Genomic DNA, 26,567 nt, shown 5'->3' with positions numbered 1-26,567 from the left:
TGTTTTAGAGATTTCCTTTTAGTTGTTCACTCTTTTTCAAAGTCTTTCGCCACATTCTATATATATTATGTCCTTTATTTCCTTTTTGCTGATAAACTCCTTTGGATCCTTAATGTTCGGACTATACACTTCATCTTGACTACTTTAAACTGTCCTTAGTGGAGTCTTTTGAGCGTTTCCAGTGAGTGTTTATGAGTGTAGTGATAGTTTAACAATGACCAAGATGCACAAGATTATTTGATACTTCGGAGAGAAAAAAATTGTTTACTTGTTTTCTCAGTGTGTGTCGTGCATGGGAGTCGGTCGGTTACCATGTGGAGATCACTGCGCTTCGTCTCTTTGTCTTGCATTGAGTGTAACACATTAACATTGATAGTTACAGTAAGAAATATTTAGTCTTTTTTTAGTCACTTTGGTTTAATGAGGCGTTCCTAAATTAATCTTGCGGAGACTACCATTTTCTTCATTTATTATTTTTTTTATGTAAGAGGGGAAAACTGGCCAAAGGGAACATAATAACAAAAAAAAAGGGGGCCCACTTAGTTGCCAGTCCCCTTGTAGGCCCGAGAGTTAGCCGAAATGAAGGGATAAATGTCTTAAATCCTTCATCTTAATCCCTTGAGTACCATGATGCGTTTCCATATCCATTCTTCTTACTATTTAGTGATTTCATACAGCTTCAGAAACTTATGTGGGGATTAAAATAGTGAAGACTCTAATCATCATCTTCAGACCTGGTGTCAATAAAATCGTCTAATCGTACAGAAATCTCAAGGTAAAAATGTGTCCCAGTACTGAAGGGGTTAAATGAAGTCGGGTACTCACAGATAACAATGATGACAATTCAGTACATACCGAGAGACAATCAAAACTAGACCCCCTTCTTGCATACGCACACATCCACATCCGCCTGCATGCATACCCTCGCATCTTAGCTAGCAGACCTTAGTGTGCGGGGGGGGCGGATTGACAACAGCCTCAACGCCCACACTGACCGTCAGCTGTGCGTCATCAAGCAGCGAATATAAAAAGCAGCCATGATCTGTTGGGCGGGAGGGTAAGGGGTAACGGTGGGTGTGTGTTTAACAAAGGATAATAAGTATACAATGATTTTAATGCAATGTAAAAAGCAAACGTTGGAAGGACAAGTAAGCAATATGAGGCAGCTGAAAATGCACAAAAGGGATGAAGGAATTGAAAGAGTTAACGCGTGTTGTGACATTAATGGTTGTGTTTGTATGTGTGCGCGCGCGTGTGTGTGTGTGTGCGCGTGTGTCTGTGTCTGTTTGTGTTTGTGTTTGTGTGTGTGTGTGTGTGTGTGTGTGTGTGTGTGTGTGTGTGTGTGTGTGTGTGTGTGTGTGTGTGTGTGTGTGTGTACGCTTAGTGTGTTCGTGCTCCTGAGAAAATTAAGACGTACAAGTTCAGAATAATATAACAGAGGCGCAGATCGAAGAGAAATATTATCGAGAGATATTTAAGCGATACAAGAGAGAAAGAAAGAGAGAGAGAGAGAGAGAGAGAGAGAGAGAGAGAGAGAGAGAGAGAGAGAGAGAATTCAAGCTTAATACAGTTAGGTTAGAAAGACATGTATTTAGAACTGACTCGATAATCTGGTTTCTAGTGTACAGTCAGCAGAGAACTTTTAAGAGATAATATGAAGAAACTACTGCTTGTGTGTGTGTGTGTGTGTGTGTGTGTGTGTGTGTGTGTGTGTGTGTGTGTGTGTGTGTGTTGCAAAGAGATTACCACGTGTAGGTTCATAAGACAATATACATCACTTCTTAAAAATCCGGGAAAATAATAATCTCTTCATGTACTTAAATAATTTACTCTCAATGCCAAAATATACAACAGTAACAAATGCAAAATCCTCTTTTCATATATAAAAATTATAGTCAACAGTTAATTTAGCCTAAAAACTTAAATATCATGTTACCAAGTTGTATAAAATAATGAGCAACTTGTGTCCCACATGGGCGTGTCTCTGTTTTCCACCTTCCTAAAACTTGAACACCTTTGAGAGAGAGTTAAGACAGATCCAAAACCAAAACAACTAACCATTCCAGAACCCTTGCTATTCAAACCTTCACGGAGTGGCCGTCAAGCTTCTCTGTTTAACCTTTTCAATACCGAGACGCATTTTTACTGACTTTTGAGTGTGATTAGACTATTTTATTTGTATTAGGAAGGGACTATGGAGGTCAAAAGATTAATGTATGTTTCTGAAGCTGTATAAAATCACCAAATAGTAACCGGAATTAATATGAAAACGCGTCCTGGTACTGAAGGGATTAAAATCTATCTCCCCTCCATGTAACGAAAAAATAATAATAGCACCTCTTGATTAATGCATAGTCTTTCTTCTCTTCAAACAAGCAAGGCACTGGCTGAAACTGTCGTAATGAGGCAACTACACCGTCCTCATTGAGTGGTTTGTAAGCAAGATGGTTTTAGTGTTCACAAATCTACGTGGTTTTGATCAGAAATAGATTTTGTGGTATATTTAGATAGAGAAATAACCCTTGTTCCTGCTAGTTCTTTGTTGCGGCTCAGGGATTTAACAATTTAGGGGTTAAAAGTTATCATTTGAATCAAACTGACAGAAGACTCCTCTCCTACTCTTAATGTCTTGTACCCACTCTTCCTCTGCTTCATTTTATGTCTAGGAAAAGAGATGCAGACACCCATAAGACGGAAAATGTTACAAAAATTAACATGGAATCAACACGTTAGGTAACAACATGCACGGAAATGTAGTAAAAATTATTGAGATACAAAATAGTTACACATTGTCCTGTCTTCCTCTCCTTACTTCCATTTCGTCACTTTTTTTTCTTTTTTTTTTATTCTGTGTGTGTGTGTGTGTGTGTGTGTGTGTGTGTGTGTGTGTGTGTGTGTGTGTGTGTGTGTGTGTGTGTTTTCAGTGTCTCGACTCTGTTTCAGTCTTTCTGAGTTTTCTGTTACTAGGCGAAGTTTGTCATTTATTCCACTTGATTCTTGAATCCTGACTTTCCTCAACAGATAGTGACAACAGCGCAGTTTAGCCGCGTGACAGAAGATTGCTCGCGTTACAAATACATTTTTATCCCAAGTAAATCGTGGGCGGTGTCACAAAATGGATGGAAGCTTATTTATATTGTCTTCTATGAATTTCACTTCCTTCGTTTGCTTTAGTATTTTCTACGTGAAGTGGGAGCGCTATAACTATGATATTAAAGCCAAGACATCCTTTATATTTACTAGCCTTGTACAGAAAACCTTTCCTTCATGAACCTAGATATCCTGTGTGATGTTGAGTCAGAATTGCGGACACATGATTGGGTAGCAGGTGACTTGAAGCAGAGAGTGTCTTGTAAACTAATAACGCTTGAAGTCTGAATATCAACTGCGTCACAACCTTAAATATTTCGTGAACGTGAAGTTGCTTTTGAAAATCTATGCCGTTCAGCTTTAATTACATGCGCATATGTCATATTGCAAGCCGTCTGCAGTGACCACTTCAGCTGCTACACGCGGAGTGGCTGTCGTGTGGCGGGCGAGTGCGAGACGGTGAAAAAACTCTTGACAACTGACTAAGCAAGCTCTACGAACATAGACAGTTAGACGTTTTCTTAAGGCACTTTGGTATATACGTATATCATATGGTAGTAGTGTTGCGGAACATCATGCTTAGCTCAAGGGAGAGAAATCTTTTTGAACTCTTTATTCTTTGGCGCAAAGAACTTTTCAATTTCCTCCAGCGTCTTGCCTCTTGTCTCTGGTAAGAAGACCCTAGGGCAACACCAGAGAGACTGAAGATTGCGTACATCCAGAACACTAAATAGGTAGACATGAGGGCTGTGAGGTACGGGAATGTGAGGCTAATGATGAAGGCAGCCAGGGAGTAAGCGGTGACGGCAACACCGTTTCCGATAGTCCTAACGGCCAGGGGGATGAGCTCGCCGGACAGCAGCCAGGGGATGGGGCCGTAACCCAGCTCGTTGAAGAACACGTAGATGAGCAGTGACGCAAGTGGCAGGAGTCCCAGGCCCTGTTGGGGAGAGAGAGAGAAAAGAGATGATGCAGTTAATTGGATTTTCGGTTATGACACTACCCATCGCTGAAGGAAGTGTACATAAGCGAGTGAGGAGGGTTTTTTTTTTCACGCCTACTGTTAGAAATGAGTCGAGCAACAACTGGTTCATGGACTGCCACAAGTGTTCGTGAGTCATCAATGTCCTTACGAGTATATGAACTGCGTGTGTGTTTAGCGGATATGGGAGAGTTCTCAGTGACTTATTTTTAGTCTTTATGCAGTAATAAGGTGGTTATAGGATACTACCATCTATATTTCGACCTGGAAAGCTTTGAAACACAAAATACGAAACAGAGAAAGTAAATTTTTCATGTGTCTATCTATCTGTCTATCTATCTCCCTGTGTCTCGTTCTACCCGCCCGTCCGATGCAATAGCACATTCTCACCTCAGCGCTGCCCACACTCCTGAGATAGAAGAAGGCGCCGATGGAGACCATGCCAACACTGGAGCCGATGGCCGAGATGATGAGCAGCGGCTTGCGGCCAACACGGTCCAGCAGCGCGGCACTCACCAAGGTGGAGACGAACCTGCAGTGGAGAGACATTAACTCTTTCACTGCTATGACCGTCTTTTGTCAACATTGGAGTGTAATGTAAGAATATTTGCATCAATCGTAAGAAAATGGAGGTCAAGGAATTCATTTAATTTTTTTCTAGATTACGAATATTTGATACTGAAGGGGTTAATAGAATGCCCACGAGATCTTTCAAACTAGTCTTCGGGAGAGCTCCAAGCACTTCAGAATAAGGATCATGTTTAGTGTCTCACCTCACCACGCCGACAATAACAGTGGCGTTGTTGGCGTCCAGATTCGAAGCCGCCTCGTTGAAGATGTCGACAGTGTAAGCGGTCACGACAGCAAACCCGCTGAACTGGCCACAGATGAATACCAGGAAGACAATCAGCACGGGCTTCCAGTTTTGTGGTTTTCTGCAATACGTGAAAGCAGAAAAAAGGTTGTAAAGTAAATGTATTTGGCTGCTTGATTGAAAGAATTTCTACGTACCTCGTTAGATTTCCCAAATATTATTGTTTAATATGGTATGATTATCTGTTGTTATTACCTCTTACTCTTGCAATTTACAATGAAGAGTTAAGTGTGATTTTACTGCTTGGTTTGTGAGTATAACTGTTACTGATTCTAATGGTTTTCAGTTTTACTACTCTGCCTTATTATTATTCTCAGATTTCTCGTCTCCTGTGTAACTTCATTTTTTTCATGGCCTTGTCTGTTACTTATCTGAATTTCGCTCTCAATTGCAAAAGTTTTCACGAATTAGCGAGCAGTTACTATTTTTGAGCAACGGAACGGCATGTGTGGTGTGCGAAAGGCTTAGCAAGAGATCTCAGTCCGATATGGGGATTTAAGCGTTTTTGGCGATGGCGCAGCTGGTGAGTTGAAGTCCCACACGAGCGTCAGTCAAACCTCACAAGTCCAATATGATCATCTTGACAAGCTTCTCCGTTCCCTCATGTTCCTTTTCCTCTTCTTTTCTTCCTCCTTTTAGTGTTGCTCTTTCATCTCCAATCTCCTTCTCTTCCTCCTTCTCTTCCTCCTCATCTAAATTGAGCTGTTGTAACTTCATTGGCCATACAGACCTGCGATGACCAGGAAGTGTCGTTCATGGCGTGGTGGAGGCAATACGTATGTCCGCGCCACGCTGAGTCATGGCGGTAGTTGATGGGGTCACTTTCCGTCCTGCATGTATCATTAGAGCAGCCGGCTGTTTTTCATATGTAACTCGGCGGATAAACAAGCCTCGTAGCCTCAACAAGGTCACAATATGCAACGAAGAGTGTAAAAAAAAATAAATTCATGAGTGTCATGGTTGAAGGGAGCATTTTGTGTCGTGTGTGTACCATCAGACCAGCTGTGGGGTTTTGCATCTCTCATGGTAAAAAAGTCTCGTCAGCCTACTTAACCTCACAAATTGGTGTTCACATAGTATGCTTGATCTAAACATCAGAGACAGGCGTGGCTAAGCTCTCGGCTCACACATTTGATAAAGGAAGCGAGTGCAAATAGCGTCAGAAGAGGAGCAGGCTGAATGACCCTTTATACGCCCATGAGCGAGTGTGCGTTGAACCATTTAATACACTATTTCCTCGTTTACTGAAGGACCTGCGAAGGCCGCAGCTGGGCCTTTCCTCAAGACCTCTTGTGTCGCCGCCGCCAGCTGAGGGCCATTCCCATTTACAGTTTAAGTCAGGTGACCTCTGAGTATTATGTACGTATTAAAGACCGGACATGCCTCGCCAAGCAGATCACGTGACTTTCTAGAGAATTCGTGTTTTTCCTTAACCCCTTCAGTAGCAGGACGCGTTTTCATATTTCTTTACTATTTGGTGATTTTTTACAGCTTCAGATACTTATGTTGGGATTGAAATAGTGAAGACTGTGGCCATTAATGTTCTGACCTTCATAGGCCCTTCCATATGTAAATGAAATCGTCCATTCACACCCAAAATTATAGGTAAAACTGCGTCCAGGTACTGAAGGGGTTAACAAACAAGTGCATGAAAATATACCAAAGTTAATCAGAAAAGTACATTAATGCTTGTGGTTTTTTCAGTATTTTACTGTAAGTGAATGATGAAGATACGGGATATTAACTTCTGCACCATATAAAGAAGAAAAGAAAGAGTGGATTCGTGTTAGGGTACAAACTCACCTAAAGAGACGCAGTTGGTCCCACACGGATATCTCAGCGCCGTCCGTCGCTACAATGTTGGCGTGAATGACTTCCACTTCCCCTTTCACGTTGTGGGTCGGGCACCTGAAGAACCTGCGACACAGACACGAAGAGAAATTAACCTAGCGAAAACCTGGATTGGTGAAACGAACACACACACACACACACACACACACACACACACACACACACACACACACACACACACACACACACACACACACACACACACACACACACACACTTTCTCTCTCTCTCTCTCTCTCTCTCTCTCTCTCTCTCTCTCTCTCTCTCTCTCTCTCTCTCTCTCTCTCTCTCTCTCTCTCAACTTTAGCGCATATCTTTATCTTGATGTCTTAACGCAGACACAAAATGGTTTAATCTTATCTGCGGCAGAATAAAGAGCAGCCTCTCTCTCTCTCTCTCTCTCTCTCTCTCTCTCTCTCTCTCTCTCTCTCTCTCTCTCTCTCTCTCTCTCTCTCTCTCTCTCTCTCTCTCTCTCTCTCTCTCTCTCTCTCTCTCTCTCTCTCTCATTGTGTTTTTGTGTCTGTGCGTGCTTGCGTGCTTGCTGAGGTCGGTAGGTGAGAGGAGGCACTCAAACATCAGTGCCAATATAGTTACGTATCCACAAGGAATGTGTTAGTGTCTGGGTCAGTGACCGACCCTCACTGGTATCTCCCTGCCCTCGCCTAACCATCCAGCGCCACCCAGTCACTTTCCTCAATAGTATGTTAATGTCCTGCGCACATGTCCTACTCGTCTGATGTCCTCGTTGCACGCTGAGCTTTTCGCAACATAACGTCAAGTGGAGTGCGTTGTAATATTAGTGACGGGTCGCGATGTGTTGACTCAAGACTTACGTAACGGGATGGGTGGTGCTGGTGCTCTTCATGCCATAATAGTCGGGAGTAACTTCATTCTAGAACACAACGTGGGTAAAGAGAGGGTGTCAGGGCGTCTGGGTGGTGCGGAGGGTGAAGGGGTGCTTGGCGAGTCTTGTAGTAAGATGTTCGTTGTAAATGAGTGGGGGTTACACACTGCCAGTCGCATGCGCGCGCACACACACACACACACACACACACACACACACACACACACTACGAATGAGAAAGTGTGTGTGTGTGTGTGTGTGTGTGTGTGTGTGCGTGCGTGCGTGCATGTGCGTGTGTGTGTGTGTGTATGTGTGAGTATGTGCATGTGCATGTACATGTGTGTGTGTGTGTGTGTGTGTGTGTGTGTGTGTGTGTGTGTGTGTGTGTGAATGTTGGTTGGTCAGTGAACTGCTCCCAATGTTCTCCTTGTTTTTAGTCTGTTTAGTTATATTGTAGTCGCGACCCTCTGACATATACTGCCACGGTGGTACTAGATACAGTGTAAATATTATGAAAGGCTACAGTGATGCTCATAAAGATGCTATTCAAACAAGCCTGCATAAGAAGGAGCATCCAACTGTCTCTTCAGCAGTGAGTGAATCAAGGGTTTCTTTAATCTTTTGATAGCGGAAAACTCTTTATATGAGTGTCACGAGACGAGTTGAATAAATAAGAATAGAATTAGATGCGCAGGAAAATTTGCACTACTTAGTCTTTTCAATCTGTGCTCTAAATTTGCACAAGATCATTTTGTAAAGCTTGAGAGGAAATCAATCGCTGGGTTTATAAAAGTAGTATGGAAAATAATGCAAGTTCCAGAGATGAAATTCATAAAAAAAGAATCATCCAACTAACTACTATTTGTACGCAATGTTTAGTCTTACGATTGGGATTCCCGATGTCCCGGCGCACATTATTTAGTCTGGCCTTGACGTGGCGTGGCCGTGAAGTGGCTTCGGCCTCGTTCAAACGATAAGAATAAAAATACAATGGCACTAAATTATCTTGAGCGTGTAGTGAGGCATTCATTTGCATATCGCTGAGTTAAACTATTTGTGCATTAATGTAAGCTGTGGTGTCTGGGAAACTCATTATCTTATACAACTACTGTCACTGGGCTGTAAAGTGCCTGGCAACTTGAGAAGCCGCCACGCCCCGCTTTGCAGGACCCCAAAGTTGTTGTTTTGTGTTAGGGCTACTCAAGCTATTTTAATTTAGGCGTCTTAGAGGCTGTCTGGCTCAACTAAGACCACGGAAACCATTATTTTTCGGAATACTTGCATTAATGTTACTTTTTCCTTATCGTTTTCAATGCCATAAAACAACGTAAAAAGGTGGCTTCCTAGTTGTTTTTTTTTTTTTTTTTTTTTCTATTAACTACACATCCGTATCTGAAGCTTATTAGTCATCAACCTTCAACGTTCGGTGATGACTGATCGTGTTTGCGTGGACGTCGTGATACTCTCCTTGATGTTCTCGCCAGCACCGTGTCTTGCGCCTCCACGCTGTCAGTGTTTGAGGGAGTAGCGGAAGTTAAAGGAAGTTGTAGTGTAAGTCGTGATTTCACTGTCAGGAGGGATGGAGGAAGTTTCGATGGTTCTTTTGTACATGATATAATAAAGTGTTCGTGACGAGGAAGGTAACGAAGAGTGCTTATAACTAAACTAAACGTGTTGTTATTTGTATGTTATCTGTAATTGCAGATGTATTTATCTTTCTATGATTTTATAAAATCCACCGCACCGCTGGAGGAGGTGAATGGCACTGACTGTGTACTTACTGTATGGACTTTTCGGCGTTGGACAGTTTTCCTTTCTTGACGAGCCACTGCGGCGACTCGGGTAGTAACACCATGCTTAGGAAGAGCGGCACTCCGGGCACCACCGCCGACACCACCGCCAGCCACCTCCAGTCTGTTATCGCGCTAAACACAAAGCCATGAATGAAAACATTGTAGTCCGGAATAAAATAGCTTGATTTTCCTTCTTTTTTTAATAAATACAACGAACGTATACAACTTATCTCAAAATGTTGTATTTGAGAGTAATTGCAAAAATAGAGGATGATTTAAAGTATTTGACCATGAATAAGATTCAAATTCCATTCTCTTTCTCTCTTTTTTTACTTTTAAAAAAGACTAAAAGTGTAAGTGGTGTATCTCAGAAAGCTTAATTTGTAAAAGCCACAAATGGCGTCATGATGCTTTATTCATGACGCGAGCAACGATCAAGCGGTGTGACACTTACCCGAAGCCGTAGCACAGAAGGCTGCCAAGGGCCACGGCAGCCTCGGGGAAGGTGCCCATCAGCCCTCGGATATGCGGCTCGGCAATCTCCGTCGCGTACACCTGAGGAAGTGAAAAGGTACTCTGAAGGAAGGCGCGTCAAGCTGGCATTCATTTTGTCTCCTGAGTTTTCCGTTATAATAGACCCAAACATTTTAAGGATCCTGACATATTTTTACCTTGAGTTTTGTGTACCATTAGAACATTTTATTGACATTAGGAAGGACCTATTGAGATCAGAAGATTAGTGGCTCGAGTCTTCACTATTTTAATCCCCCGCATAAGCTTCTGAAGCTGTACAAAATCACCAGATAGTAAGCAGAATGAATACGAAAACGCGTCATGGTACTGAAAAGGTTATGAGTACACCAGGAACTTAAGGATTCATCAAGTTAAAGGTATTAGAAACATATGTACCAAACAAAAAAAAATGTGTTTCAAAATGGACTACACAATAACTAGAAAACATTCATGAGTCATCCCGTGGGAGCAGCAGCTGACCATTACCTGAGGCACGGGAGAGAAGACGCCCAAGAAGATGCCGGTAATGAGGCGGCCGATGTACAGGAGGGTGACACTGTTGGAGAAGGCGATGAAGGCCCAGGAGAAGAGGCAGGGCAGGGCGGTCATCACGAGTGTCATGCGCGGCCCCACGGCGTCCATCAGAAAGCCTCCAAACAGGGACCCCACGATGGACGAGATGGATGGCAGGGCGGCTGAGGGAGGCGATACCGGTGCAGTGTTACCTTTGATACGCTGGTACAACAACAACAACAACAACAACAACAACAATAAGAGTAATAACAGAAACAGCCACTGTTATCCTTGTTAAACTAGCACAACAATGATAAACAACAACAACAGCAAAGTTTAAGGAAAGGAGAACCAGTGTATCTTCGTCACGCTAACTTAACAAAAATAGTGTGTGTGTGTGTGTGTGTGTGTGTGTGTGTGTGTGTGTGTGTGTGTGTGTGTGTGTGTGTGTGTGTGTGTGTGTGTGTGTGTGTTCAGGTAAGCAGTAGTATATTATCCTAACAAGTAATGTAACAGACTGAACCAGAAGAATCAACACATTTATTCCTAAAGTTCGTTCAATTTCACACCAGCGAGGTGGTTTATGGCAAGTACGAGTATGTGTAGCCGAAAATTGAAGAGTAAAGGAAAATATAACGTAAAGGAAGACACGTACAAAACACGCCGGTACCTAATTCAAGAGAAGAGTTTCATATAAAAGCAGTAATGGTCCGCAAGTGGGATATGAGGCAGAGATTATTGAAAAATGCACATGTTACTATAGTCTCTGTACTGTAAAGTGGCTCCTTGGTCTCAGTTTGAATGATGTCCCCAGGAATGTGTGCTTATCAGATCTTGAGGAAAACCGTGAGCTGTCCTTGTAAAAAAGTGCGTTGATTAACAGGAAACAAGTATTATTCACATCAAATCAATTACGTTATCAATAAGCTACAATATGTTTTAATTCCATGAGCCATTTTAAAGTAGACAGACTAGTTTATGTGGGTCCGTCATGTGTGCTGAGTCTTATCACGTGTGGGGGTTCCTTATTACACGTGGCGGGGATGACACGTTGATAGGGACGGCTCGTGGGGTTGTGTGGGTGCCATACTTGAGCGGCTGAGAGTGTTACGTAAGGCGGCAGAGAAACGTGTCAAGGGTACGAGTGCTGAGAAGGTGGTATAGCTGTTTGAGGATAACTGGAAGCACGATTAAGGCTTTGTTCACTCTCCATGACTGATTTAACATGCCATAGAGACGTTTAGCCAAGTTGTCACGAGTGTTTCTCCCGTGAATGATGCAGAAGTCTTGTTAATTTGTCCCACATAAACGCCTTCAAAAAACCGGTGTAACTTCAACTAGAGCAGTTTTGAAGTGAAAGTGAGACGCGGAAGTGCATCAGAGTATAGTCCTCAGCTGTGTGAAATTAAGGAACACGACTCGTGGTAGGGGGAGCATGGATGGGAGAGGCCGAGAGTGGCAGTGTGGGTTTAGCGTGCCAGCGGCGTGCCCGGGCGATGTGTGGGCGTCACCAAGATTTATTAGGTGCTGTAAGGAAGACTGATGCGGGTAAACCTTGACCATTCGTAACCAGGAAGGAAGACTACTATCAATGTGTGTGGTGGAGTGGAATGGGGAGGGGAGAGGAGAGGGGAATTGACTCGTATGAATAGCGCTTATACAAGACGTAATGGCCCGGTGATATTGGGTTGGTTTTATCTGTCCCTGCACCAGAACAGTGAATATTACTGAGGCATTTCCTGAGAAGATACTCATGATGTACTGTACCCATTGAGAAAACTCTTACGGCTCTGTAATTGCAAGATGAATGGAGAAATAGCTTATGGAATTGAATGAGTATGCTGTCCAGAGAGAGAGAGAGAGAGACTGACTGACTGACTGACTGACTTACCTATCCATCCCGCATCTCTGCTGTCGACGTAATCAATGGACGTGTCATTTCTAAGCTGCTGGAGAGTGAGAGACGAGTAGGACGTGATGAACCCGATGGACACAGAGGACAGGGATGCGAACGCCGCCGCTAACACCTTCGGGGGGAGCAAAAGGAGGTTAATGTCGTGAGTGCAATGATTAAATAAGACTGATGGAATAAAAAGAAAATATATATGAGTGTGTGTACTAATTAAATTCGTACTTATCACCGTAAAGGGGTAAAAAAGAATGTTAATGAGAAAATAAGTAGACGAGGTGAAGATGAGTGTGTGCACAGATGAAACTCTAGTCGTACTTATCGACGTAAAAGACGAAAGTAATGTTAGTGAGAAGGGAAGAAAGTGGGAGTTATGGAGCAGTATCGTCAAAAACAAAAAAAAAACCGCAGTGGTATAATATCAATTAAGTGTTTATATTAAAACATGTAACGGAAAGATAGACTGAAATAGAGTTTGTTGTTGTAGTAAAAGTAGAAGAGAGAGAGACGAAAGAATAAAAAGGAACAAATCCCATACTTATAGGAAGGCCCTCCTTGATTATTGACACGTCTGCAGCACTGGATGTTTATCATATTCAGTTTTTACTTCCTAATTTTAGTTATGTATATTTGTTTATCTACATGTTATCTATTTACTTTTTTTCTCATTTTCGTGGGTTTTTTCCTAATTATAGTTATGTATATTTGTTTATCTATATATATTATTTATCCCCATTTTTTTTTTTTTTTTCATTTCTCTTTCATTTTATTTCGTATCATTATTCCTTTCAGCGATTAAAATTTCTTCGATACCATTTGGACAACCTTTTCATTTTTAGTGCTTCATCGAATAATTCTTCCCTCATCTCTTTCATTTGTCAGACAACTCGAAGCTGCCAGCCAGTGCGTATAGTCTTGCACGATTTAGTTTTTTCCCCATTGGCACGATCTCCACCTTACTTTTTTGCCTAACTTCTTCATCTCAGCCTTGCACTGTGTTTTGGCCTCGTGTTGTCTTTATTTATTACTGTTATTCTGTTCTTTACCGCGACTTTCATGTGTTTAAACAATATCATTATTGCACAGATTTTTTTTTCCCTCTTTTAACTAATTCCTCGGTTCATCCTCGTGTGTATGCGTGCGTGCGTTTAGTCAGGCATTGTTCTTATTTATGACATGTCCTGTAACATTTTCTTGTCACGTTCTTCATATATACATCACTCAAGTCTCATTCATTCATTTTTTTTTTTATTCATCTTTTTTTTCTTTTTTTCTTCTTCTTTTACCGTTCATTAGTATTCAGCCCTCGTCTGTAACTCTCGTGCCCACACAACACCACGCTTGTCTGCTCGCCTTGTAATTTCTTCCTACTCTTAGCATTAAATGTCCACACCATGCCATAATGTACTTAAGCATTGCTATTATCACCTCCATAAAACATAATAGCTCTGGTTTATTCTCTCTCTCTCTCTCTCTCTCTCTCTCTCTCTCTCTCTCTCTCTCTCTCTCTCTCTCTCTCTCTCTCTCTCTCTCTCTCTCTCTCTCTCTCTCATACGATTAACCCTCTGACCGCCAAATCCCTAGAGGTTGCTGGCCAGCCTTCAGTTAAACGAAGACACCTCATCTCTTTCTGTGCGCGATGTAAAGTATTTGTGCCCCGTCAGACAGCGAGGCCAAGAGTACACTCACCCCCTTACGCCCATGTTCGCCGGTACTTGTCACCTTGTGTTTAAAAGTGTGGTGTTTTGTTTGGCACTTGCGCTTCAGTCACGACTTCTGTTTAGCATTGTGACTGGCGAGGTTTGTTACTTGTTACTACTTGCTTTTTTTCTTTTCTTTTTTTTTCTGTTCCATATCGAAGTAAGGTAGATTGTTTGCTATGGAAATCTATGTAATATGCTTGTTATTTTTCCTATCGAGTTAAAAGTTCAATGGATTTTAACGTACTCATTTGATTTAGGGACTATTAGCATACACACACACACACACACACACACACACACACACACACACACACACACACACACACACACACGGCCCGGTAGCTCAGTGGTTAGAGCGCTGGCTTCACAAGCCAGAGGACCGGGGTTCGATTCCCCGGCCGGGTGGAGATATTTGGGTGTGTGTCCTTTCACTTAGCAGTGAGTAGGTACGGGATGTAAATCGAGGAGTTGTGACCTTGTTGTCCCGGTGTGTGGTGTGTGCCTGGTCTCAGGCCTATCCGAAGATCGGAAACAATGAGCTCTGAGCTCGTTCCGTAGGGTAACGTCTGGCTGTCTCGTCAGAGACTGCAGCAGATCAAACAGTGAATTACACACACACACACACACACACACACACTTGTGAAAATATATGATAGCGTTGCAATCATCTAACACCTGATCGATCTCCTCTAAATATTCAATGTATTCCCTCTACGTACATATGTGTTGCATTTATTTTTTTAGTACACTACAAGGGAACACTTATCGAGGATCCGATAGAAAATATGAATACCCTTATCAGTTTTAACCCTTAATGAACGAAGTAGAGGAAGTCACAGTATCAGGAGCCAAGATTGTCAAGTAAAATGTATGGAAATCTTAATAACTTCCACTACAGCTTGTTAAAAGTGACATAAGGAGCCGATATGACTGTACCCTCGTAATTTATCATACTTAACCCCTTCAGTACCATGCCTCGATTTCATATTTATTTTGGTTACTGTTTAACGATTTTATACAGCTTCATAAAACTCATATGGGGATTAAAATAGCGAAGACTGGCCATTGATTTTTTGACCTCCATACACCCTTCCTAATGCAAGTAAAATCGAACTCAAAAATTATGGTAAGAATGCGTCTCAGTACTAAAGTTAACAATGTTGTAGGGAAGTCCTTGATCGGACAGTAAAGGGATAAACAAACTAGTGAGCCAAGTGGATAGCGGAGAAGCTGTCTGAAGCGTGCCAAGCGTGAAACAAAACACTGCGTAGTTTGTAGAGAAAAAATAAGTGCAAAAAGAAAATCACTCAAATACTGGAAATTTTTTGGGTGTTGTTTGTGGAGGAGCGTGTGTAAGACGTTGTAAATCCACGTGTTGTACCTATTATTAATGATTAGACACACTCTCTCTCTCTCTCTCTCTCTCTCTCTCTCTCTCTCTCTCTCTCTCTCTCTCTCTCTCTCTCTCTCTCTCTCTCTCTCTCTCTCTCTCTCTCTCTCTCTCTCTCTCTCTCTCTCTCTCACACACACACACACACACACACACACACACACACACACACACACACACACACACACACACACACACACACACACACACACACACACACACACACGCTTGGCTGATTTTACTATTATAAGAAAAGATAATGGCAAAAAGGCATCCGGAGAGAGAGAGAGAGAGAGAGAGAGAGAGAGAGAGAGATAGCCCCGGTAGCCTATACACTTATGTAACTTGCAAATTAATCAAAATTAGTATCTTTTCCATGCATTTGGTGATTCTACTTTGAGAACACGTGCAGTAATTCTTAATCCCTTCAGTACTGGGGCACATTTTTACCTTGAGATTTATGTACGATTAGACCATTTTATTGACATTAGGAAGGGTCAAAGGGGGGTCAAAAGATTAATGGCCTGAGTCTTAACTATTTTAATCGTTATATGAATTTCTGAAGCTGTATAAAATCACCAAATAATAAACAGAATAAATATGGAAACGCGTCATGGTACTGAAGAAGAAGAAGGACAGGAGAACGAAGACGAGGAAGAAAAGAGAGACAAATGAATGAATGAAAACAAAAGAACACGAATTGTAGTAACTTGAATCTAAGAAACATGTCATAATACACTCAGCTATTCTTTCAACCCTCCTATTTCTTGGCACTGTGATAAATTCGTAATGAAAAAGACATGAATCGCACACGAGGAAAACTAAAGAACAAGAATAGTAATAGCGTGCGCCTAGGAAATATGGCACAATACACTCCCCTATTCTTTCAACCCTCCTATCTCTTGCCATTGTGATAAACTCGTTATGAAAAAACCAGAATCGCACACAAGGAAAAGCACTCGAGAAAACGACGCACCTGTGATATGATATGATAAGAATGTACTTTTTATATATTTTCACGAGCAAAACAATCTCTTGAGTTTTAGCGTTCCTGCAGCAACAGCGCAATAATGTCCCCGTGCAACACTCAACATTAGTAGTGATAACGAAAGACGGCATTCCAAGCGTTTCGCCTCCTTATCTCGATTTTCTGGTGTAATGGTGATAGTTTAACCCCTTGAGTTCCATGACAAGTTTCCGTATTCATTCTGCTTACTATTTGGTGGTTTTATACAGCTTCAGAATCTTATGTAGGGATTGAAATACTGAAGATTGTGGCCATTAATCTTCTGACCTCCATAGACCCTTCCTAATGTCAATAAAATTGGTCTAATGGTACACAAATCTCAAGGTAAAATTGTGTCCCAGTACTGAAGGGGTTAATTTACTCTAGTAGAAATCCACGAGGCTTTCATGTACACTTTCACGTTGCTAGTAATGATTCTAACAGACTCTAGTGGAAAATTATGGTTCAGTTCGGTTTTTGTGACTTTACTGACAGTTTAATAGATCTTTTGTGTTTTCAGGTGTATTTTCACGATTTTTATGATATTGTAAAAGGCTTTGTTGCTTTCCTAGTGTGTTGCTTGTCTCACGCTCAGTAATTGTCCCTATTTGTCTCCAAGGTCGCGTTGTTGAGCAGTGCAAAGTTCTCCTTCACTTTTGTCTTCTTGTTTTGAAGCCACGTGCGTGAATCTAATGGAGACTTCGATCTAGTTTGAACCGCTTTAGAAGCGAGTACTTTCAAACCTCACCAAGATTAATGTGCTTTTCATGGAGCAGGAAGTAAAGAAGTAGAACAATTTAAAGCTACGCAATAGAATCACCGCATGTCAATAAATGTGTGAAGCTAAAAGTAGAATAAGGCAAAGCACAAAGTCGATTTACGGATCCACCCCCTAGCGAGAGTCAACACTTCCTACACCTCAGTGCCAAGAGCGTCGGTGTCTTCACGTGGTGCGCACATGCATGATGGGAAGTGAACCAGTCCCTGGCACTGGCTAAGGAATACTGTGGTAGGTTAAGACACAAGCATTAAGAGCATAGTACCGGAAACATGAGCCCACAAGTCACCCACCTGTCTGGAGATCGCCCTGGTCTTGTAATACTTCTGCTTCTTTGGTTCCAGCAGGAGAGAGTACTGTTCTGAACTTAAGATTTGTGGTTTGATGTTGCCAGAATTTCCAGGATCTTGTAATGGCACGTACTCCTCCGTCATAGGGGTGCTGGCAGCGTGCTCGTTGGGCGCCATGGAGCCTAAATGATAGATTCTTGTATAACTAAAATTCTGGAACACAAGATAATTTTCCTCTTTTTTTTGAGAAGTGCAGTGTGTTGTGACAGGATCTCCAACGTCAGTGTCTCTCCATAGTGATGACAAAGGCTAGTGTTGAAGAGTCAGTGATGTACGAGTGTGAAATTTAGTAAGGCGCTTTTGGCTGCGTCCTCTGGCAGCCGCTACCACCAGCACACTGACACTGCGCCGCGCCGCCTGCTAGTGCCAGCTCTTATTGCCACCGCCACCATCACCGCCGCCGCCGCTGCCGCCCCTGCCGCCCCCCTCACTCTCACCCCCACCACTGTTGCTCAGTCACCAAACCTGCCTTGGCGCCACCCTTGCCTCGCCACCCTCTCAAAATTTGCTGCCCACCATTGTAGTTGTTCTTGCCTACAAGCTCTAAAATAAAAAGAAAAACCAGTATACCCTCCACCCTGCCCTTCACGAGGCGGAGGCGCACACACAGCTGGTACTTTCTACACCTACACGAGAAACACTGCCCTGGTTTCCCTATCTTCTTTTACATGTATGGAAGTGCTTTCATATTCACAAGAGTGTTGCGGAGTGCAATATGAGAGAAACACTCATTGTAAGACGTTTCTTAAGTTATTTATGACCATCTGTACTCGCCACAATTCAAAGTACTTCAAGTGCTTACAGGCAGTTGAGTGTGTCCTTCATTCGCTCTGTGATGGTTGTCCGTGAATTCACAAGTATGCAAGTTAAGCGGTTATAATGAATAGGAAGATTAAAACAAATAAATAAATCACAAGCACATACGGCTTTCCATTCATCGACATGAAGCTGTTGCAGGCGAACACCTCAACAAAAACTGGTCTCGAAGCGTAAGCCTTGACTCTGAATCTGGTGAGGGACGGACGCCTTAACCCTGACATGGTGCGCTTGTGCAATACGGATGTAGACGGGCTGAAAAGAAACGTACAAGATTTGTTTTCCTTTTAGTATAACATTCAGGATATTCGGTATATATGTACTCATTTCTTTTATTAAATTGAAGTGATCACAGTTTCACTTATGTAATCCTAACCTTCACTCAGCACTGGCAGGCAACCCATTCATCCAGACTAACACATGGCTTGAGTTAAATTCTTCCGTATAGCGCATCGAGTGAAGCGCCGCCCAGTGCACCCCGGAAGGAACTGCACTAAACCTTCACTGACGAATCCAGCCGCTGCCGCCGCCACCTTGAACACCTCGCCCGGTGCCGCTCGGTGGACTGCAGTCAGAATTGCTACTCAGAGCAGACCAGATTAAATATATGATGCAGTAATTGAGAAGAAATATTTGTCATTCATGCAGATGCTACTAGATAAAAACAGACTCGTGGCGTGTTGTCACCGAGCTCCCGCTAGACGTGGAGACAGACACGGTAATCTGGGATGATGTGCTACTCCACCGTGAACTGATCCCTGCTAACACATCACGCCCTGCAATCATCACAAACAGAAACATGAGAAACCTTCCCCCCCTTGCGCCTTGTTAGTATGTTGTCTATCAATGCTGCATCGCATTTTTTATTTAACATTGAGAAAGGTTAATGGATGCATGACTTGTAACACCGAGCCAGCGACACTTGTGAACAAGGGCCTCGTACCAGCAACAGCACAGTATCCATGCAGCAAGCGGAGACAAAATACATATTCTTCCCCGCCCTACTCTCCGCACCCTCCTACTTGACGAACGACTTCACACATCTTAACATGGACGAAGCAGCTGTACTGGACTGGATGAGGTCGCTGTTTACTTGCAGCGAAGCATGATCGGGATCAAATTATCTATTAGCTTAATGTTTTTATTTCAATTTATGTATAATAGATATAAGATAAAATGTACTGTCTCAGATTTATGTAAAATTAACTGTATTACGTATGATAGTTAAACGTACTACATGTCAATTTTTAATGAAAATTAAATAATAGAATATTTTGAATTATCTTAGATCATCAGCAATTCAGAAGTTGCCATTGTGAACAGGTGTGTAGATCTGTTCACATGTAACAGAATAAGAATTAAAACATTAAAAAAAATGACGCAATACATGCACTATGCAAATGATCTGTTGCCTATTTTCATGTTTAGTGTGGTAAGTCCCAGGACTGATGCGTTGTTAAACCTTGAAAACTCTCACACACCCTCAACCCTGGCGACCCCATGCGGCCCCACGCGGCCCCCGCTGCCTGCTGTGGCTGCCACACGCTCATGTCTAGAAGCCTTGACTGAGCCTTGACTGACATTATTCTGCATTCTTGAGTGAGCTCCGTAGGACGACCTTCTTTTTCATGATGCACTATTAATAAATTATAAACCTCATGAGGCGGTGTTGAAAACTTATCCTTGCCTTGCCCTTTCGAATTTTTACATTTTCCTTATTTTTTATCCCCTTTGTGCGTAATACATATTCACTCCTCCGGGACACTTGTTTTTAATGGTATGTAAATTGTGAATTCGTTTCCACATGGTCCGTTTGTTTAATGTTGATTTTTTCTGCTACTTTTTACGTAACGTTGTTTACATTCTCATAGGGCGGTGCCTCTCTAAGGGTGTGCGAGCGGCGACAGCAGCCAGATCCAATCCTGTAACCAAGTCTTAAAATGATAAAACTCTCCACACACCCTACTTACATAATCTCTTTTGTCTGTGTGTGCGTGTGTGTGTGTGTGTGTGTGTGTGTGTGTGTGTGTGTGTGTGTGTGTGTGTATTATGTGAGAGCGTATGTGGGTTGGCGTGCGTATACTTCACAGTGTACGTCTGCACCAACATCGTAGACATGATTACAGCATGGCGTCGTCAATGGGGGGAGCCATATTGGGGAAGCTTGCTAGTAGTGAATCGCAGGAATCCAGGAGTACCCTGCTGGAGTGTTGCCAGGAGCCTGCAGCCAGACCAGTCTCTCCTTCCCATGATCCCTCCAGCACCGGGAGAACCTTGCCCAGCGCCGCCCATACCTCCCTTCCTTCGTCTACCTCGCTGGCCTTGACTCACATCTGCACCACCATGAGGAAAAGTCTGCCCGAATGAAGGAGAGTAAGCCGAGAGGGAAGCAAGATGAGGTAATGAAAGGCGTTAGGCAAGCTGGGCGGGTGCCACGAGGGACGGAGGGAATGAGGAGGTCAAGGAGGAAGGTCAAACAGAACGAGACAGTAAGCCACACTTCTCGACGCTATACTCGAGGGAGAAGCCTCACGTGTGCGTATACAGCGACGCTTCGAGACGCGGTTTTTGGGGAGTGAGTGAATTGAGCTAATAATACTGTACTTGATGCTCATAATGAATAGTGACGATGTAGATCAAGCGATGAATGAATGATCTCACACACTTTATCAGTTATTTCTCTCGAAGTTGAGATCTAAGCCCAGCATTCGATAATAGTGTGTGGTGAATGACCGATGAGGAAAGAAGCGACACACCATATAGGCCCATACTATCCTGCCCCTCCCCGCCCCCTTATCCGCAGTACCACTTGACCAAAGGCACAGCTGAGAGTTGGGGTTATTGAACTACAAACAAGGCATTCTAAATTCCTCTCAAGTCTCCCTCAGATAAGTAAACTGACCGACGGATTGCAGTAATTCATAAACAGAGTGGAACAGTCTACTTACAGAATGCCAGGTTTTGTTTGATATAACCAGTAGTTTGAAATATGAAAACATTTTTACAGAAAGGGGAAAACGAAATCTAAATTGCAAGAGGAGTGTGATGCGTTACGAAATCTAATGAAACACATTTGCAGGAGGGAGGTAAAGGGTTCATTTTTTATCGAGAGAGATAGACGGAGAATGCGTGGTAATGAAACTCTAGAAGCTGAGTAATATCGTTTCAAAAATCTATCATCATTGTCAGCCAATAATGAGTAACAAACAACCTTTCGTATTACTAGTGGGGTTTTTTTTAATGAACTATTACTACAACAAGACGACACTACTGCTACTGCTACTACTACTATTACTACTACTTCTACTACTACTACTACTACTACTACTACTACTACTACTACTACTACTACCTTTTTTTGTTTAAGAGATGAGGACTGGACAGGGCAACAAAAATATATATATAAAAAAAAAGGCCCACTCTGTTGCCATTCTCCCTATAGAGCCTATTAGTCAAAGGATTCGGACAAATGTCTTGAAACTACTACTATTAACACTTCCCCAAAAGTCTCTACTAACGTATATTCCAGGCAATCTTTAAAGAGCCAACATTTCACCTCCTCTGTAGCTAATTCCCAATCTGCCTTACCATCTTTTACGAGCCAACATTTCAATCTATTAACCCAAATCTGGTCCAGTCCGGCGCGTGTCCACTTTTCTTAGATGTAAACACACACTTAACTTCATCTTACTCTCTCGTGTCTAATGCTCTATTCTTATCTTTACAGTGCCATGGATGAGTATTATCACGTTCCTATTCGTCAAGTGATGTTCCTCATGAGCAGAGGCAGCCAGTTAATGAGTTTGAGCAGCTGGTGCGTTGCGCTACTCGGGAAGAAGAGAGAAAAGGGACAAGGCTGTGATTGCAACATTTGAATCTCCTCTTTGCACTCCACGACTTCTTGCACGTGGTTTAGTTTTACCCGACTCCCTCGTAAACAGACTTCCTAGCTTGTGTTTGCGAGTTGTTTGCTTTAAAAGGGCATTCTCCACACACACACACACACACACACACACACACACACACACACACACACACACACACACACACACACACACACACACACACACACACACACACACACACACACACACACACACACACACACACACACACACACACACACACACACACACACACACACACACACACACACACACACTCACTCACTCACTCACTCACTCACTCACTCACTCACTCACTCACTCACTCACTCACTCACTCACTCACTCACTCACTCACTCACTCACTCACTCACTCTCTCTCTCTCTCTCTCTCTCTCTCTCTCTCTCTCTCTCTCTCTCTCTCTCTCTCTCTCTCTCTCTCTCTCTCTCTCTCTCTCTCTCTCTCTCTCTCTCTCTCTCTCTCTCTCTCTCTCTCTCTCTCTCTCTAATCATGCACTTGCAAAACATTCTCCCACTTCACCGCCACCCAGAGAGAGAGAGAGAGAGAGAGAGAGAGAGAGAGACTGAGAGACTAAGAGATTGAGAGACATTGGAGGGAGAGATAAAAGAGGGGGGGTGATAAAAGGAGGCGGAAAATAACCATGGGAACAATAACAAAGATAACGGCGATAACTTTCAAGTACCATAAATAGAGACGAGAGTGGATCTAATGACTGCTAGTGAAGGCACAGCTACAAAGGAACGTAAACAACTATTCAGCTTGATTTCTGATGTTCTTTAGTTATGGAGAAACATTTTAAGCCCTTCAGTATTGGAATGCATTTTTTTTACCTCGATTATTGGATGTGATTTGACGATTTTATTTGCATTAGGCCTATGGAGGTCAGAATATTAATTAATGGCAAAGTCTTTACTATTCTAATCCCAACATATGTTTCTTAAGCTGTATAAAATCGCCAAATAGTAACCACAATGAATATGAAAACACGTCCTGGTACTCAAGAGATTAAGCCATGAAAATTAATATGAACTTTATCCTTAAACTATTATCAAACTATTATCGTAACTTGTATTAGATAAAGTCAACGGTTTATTGCCTCTACTCCTTTAGTACTGGGATGCATTTTTACCATAGGTTTTGAGTATAATTAGACCATTTTATTGACATTAAGTAGGGTCTATGGATGTCAGAAGGTTAATGGCCACAGTCTTCACTATTTTAATCACCGATACAAGTTTCTGAAGCTGTATAAATTCAACAAATAGTGAGCAGAATGAACATGGAAACGTTCATGGTGCTGAAGGGGTTAAAAGGTTAATGTTTCGAAAGCTACGGTGACTACTGGTGGAAAGCTTCATAACGTTACCTACGCTGTATTAAAGGCAACAAGACAATGGCCTAGAATACGTTGTGCTGAATGTTAATGTTGATAATTATACACGTCATTAATAGCAACGTTGGCAGCGCATTTAGGATTCATGGCATAGAATTGAACATTGCTCATTATGCTAATGTTTTGGAATATTTGACTTATTGACTTGTATCGCTGAATGATGTGGGCGTTAAGTTTTTAAGTATATGCGTGCGTGTGTGCGTATATATTAAGACAACTGAGCGCCGTATATCACATAAGTAAAGTTGTCTTAATGAAAAAAAAAACTGTCTGTCACAATGTACGAGTAAATTACTTTTTTTTTCTACGTAAGAGGGTCAAGAGCAACAAAACGAGCAATAAAAGGAAAAAAAAGAGACCCACAATAATGATATTCTGAGTTTCTCTCCTGTCAACACCATCCAAGTTTGTTTTGCGCTAACACTATCGTCACTTCTCTATGCAGTGCTGAGACAATAAGGAGATTTAACCACTTGAATACCATGACGCGTTTCTATATTCATTGTGGTTACTATATGGTGATTTTATACAGCTTCAGAGACATATGTAGAGGACTGAGATGGTAAAGACTGTGGCCATTAATCTTCTGACCTCCATAGACCCTTCCTAATGTCAATAAAATGGTCTCATCGTAAACAAATCTCAAGGCAAAAATGTGTCCCAGTATTGAAGGGGTTAAAAGAAGATTAGATAAATTTATGGATAGGGATGATACTTGGACGCTTTTTTACCACGAGTTTTGGGTACTATTAGACGATTTTATTTACATTATGAATTGTCTATGGAAGTCAGAAGATTATTGGCCACAGGTTTCACTATTTCAATCCCTGCATGAGTTTCTGAAGTTGTATAAAATCACCAAATATTAAGCAGAGTGGATATGGAAACGTGTCATGGTACTGTAGAGCTTAAAAAAAGATGAGATCAAGTTATGGATAGGAATGGTAGATGGAATTAAGTAACTTTGCTCATACAGGGACTGCCACGTATAGGCCTAACAGTCTCTTACAGCTCCCTCTGTTTCTTATGTTCTGTGCTCTTTTCACCAGTGTTCACTCGTGCAGCATACCTTGTAACTGCTCTGCCTTCCCCCGCGTCACCCGGTACGCCACCTTCACGCCGGACCCAAGATGGACTGTCTGGCTCCGCTATCTCGCGAATTTTAGGTCAGACAACCTGATTTTACTCATAAGATTTGTGTTACATGTTTCGTACCCTTCTGTTTTAGTCTCTCTCTCTCTCTCTCTCTCTCTCTCTCTCTCTCTCTCTCTCTCTCTCTCTCTCTCTCTCTCTCTCTCTCTCTCTCTCTCTCTCTCTCTCTCTCTCTCTCTCTCTCTCTCTCTCTCTCTCTCTCTCTCTCTCTCTCTCTCCACCACCACCACCACCACCACCACCTCCTCTGTAAACAGACAAGCAAACTAGATCACCACGCAGCCCACAAGCAGCAGAACGAGTAATTAATCAAGGACGCAGCCAGTGAACACGTCATGACTAACACTTCTAGGCCCTGGAACTGAAATCATTGCTGCGTCTCGTAAACAAATAATTAAGTTAACACAAATATATACAGATACTGACACTTCATTCCCCCAACAAATCAGTAAGCGGTACGTGTCTTGCTTGTAAAAGACTAATCATATCCTCGTATAAACTTGTGTGTATTAAGTTATGTTTCTTCGTTAATGACTTTCCTCGTGACATCATCCTCCACATACGTCAATAAATGTCATACCTTGCTGAGTAAGGAGTCAGGGTCACCTCTGTGTCAGTTTACGGTTTCCCTTACAACAGCATAAACAAGAGGCAAGAAGGACGCCGCAATGATTGTTTTGCTAATGATTAACCAGCACCAGCATCCATTTTATCCATCGATTATCCTCAGTCATAGAATTGTCTTAGCTTTTAGCCCCTTCAGTACCATGACGCGTTTCCATATTCATTTTGCTTACTAATTGCTGATTTTATACAGCTTCAGATACTCATGTAGGGGATTAAAATAGTAAAGACTGTGTCCATTAATTTTCTGCCATCCATAGATCCTTCCTAACGTCAACAAGATGGTCTAATAGTACATAAATTCCATGGTAAAAATGTGTCCCATTATTGAAAGTTTTAAATGTCTCTATCGACTCGGTACTAACAATGTCCTACCTGCTTCTGCATTTTTCATATCGTATGACTTTAATTGCCTCAAGAGACACTGCGCATAAATAGCAGACATTAGCATAGAGGCCTAACCCACATAGAGGCCACCACGCCGCTCCACCTCGGACCACCTGTAATATCAAGGAAAACATCACTAAAAACTTACAGTGTTTAGAGACCATTTTCCCATTGTGATCCGCCTGCTGCTTCCTCCACCAGAGTCTTCGAAAGAAATAACCGCTGTTAGGCCTCCTCTATTCTTATATATACCTTATGCTATTCCGTGCCTGAATCGTTATGTAAACTCCACAACGATGACTATTTTTTATATGCAGGAGAGAAGCCAACCAATGGCAACAAAATATTTAAAAAAAAGGCCCGCTTGAAATGCCAGTTGCCTTAAAGAGTGGTACAGAATTAGCCAAAATTAAGAAACAAATGTATTGAAACCTCCCTCTTGAAAGAAGTCAAGTCGTAGAAAGACGGAAATACAGAAGCAGGCAGGGAGTTCCAGAGGTTACCAGAGAAAAGTTAACTCTTGCGTTAGAAAGTTGGACAGAATAGGGTTGAGAGGAAGAAGAACGCCTTGTGCAGCGAGGCCACAGAAGGACGGAAGGCACGCAGTTAGCAAGATCAGTAGAACAGTTAACATGAAAATAGCGACAAAGATAGAAAGAGATGCATCATTTCGGCGGTGAGAATTCTTGCTTT

General features: G+C 42.2%; 2 protein-coding genes across 11 annotated transcripts in view; one reads left to right on the top strand and one right to left on the bottom strand.

The window, feature by feature from the left end:
• LOC123504326 overlaps nucleotides 1-26,567 on the top strand; it is a 99,313-nt gene that overhangs the window by 66,034 nt on the left and 6,712 nt on the right. For 2 of the 10 annotated variants that reach the window (XM_045254754.1, XM_045254760.1), the window contains exon 2: nucleotides 22,140-22,151. The exons of 3 other annotated variants lie outside the window; for them this stretch is intronic. Coding sequence is in view for 3 of the 7 variants with exons in the window: in XM_045254760.1 (XP_045110695.1) it covers nucleotides 22,144-22,151 (8 nt within the window). In the remaining 4 variants the exon portion in view is untranslated. Of the gene's footprint in view, nucleotides 1-22,139; nucleotides 22,227-22,321; nucleotides 22,346-24,622; nucleotides 24,878-26,567 lie in introns of those variants that run through there. 5 more of the 10 variants (XM_045254759.1, XM_045254755.1, XM_045254757.1 and 2 more) reach the window with 5 other exon arrangements.
• LOC123504324 (facilitated trehalose transporter Tret1-like) lies at nucleotides 1,813-26,138 on the bottom strand. Its single transcript, XM_045254750.1, is given in 11 exon segments — nucleotides 1,813-3,769; nucleotides 3,772-4,030; nucleotides 4,463-4,604; nucleotides 4,846-5,007; nucleotides 6,750-6,863; nucleotides 9,423-9,566; nucleotides 9,889-9,989; nucleotides 10,434-10,642; nucleotides 12,352-12,487; nucleotides 17,540-17,718; nucleotides 26,023-26,138. Coding segments are annotated over 11 exon segments (1,557 nt in total). The 5' UTR covers nucleotides 26,039-26,138; the 3' UTR covers nucleotides 1,813-3,674.

Source organism: Portunus trituberculatus, chromosome 15, assembly GCF_017591435.1.
Source record: "Portunus trituberculatus isolate SZX2019 chromosome 15, ASM1759143v1, whole genome shotgun sequence".
Classification (NCBI taxonomy): Eukaryota; Metazoa; Arthropoda; class Malacostraca; order Decapoda; family Portunidae; genus Portunus; species Portunus trituberculatus.
This window is presented reverse-complemented; position numbering and strand designations above follow the sequence as displayed.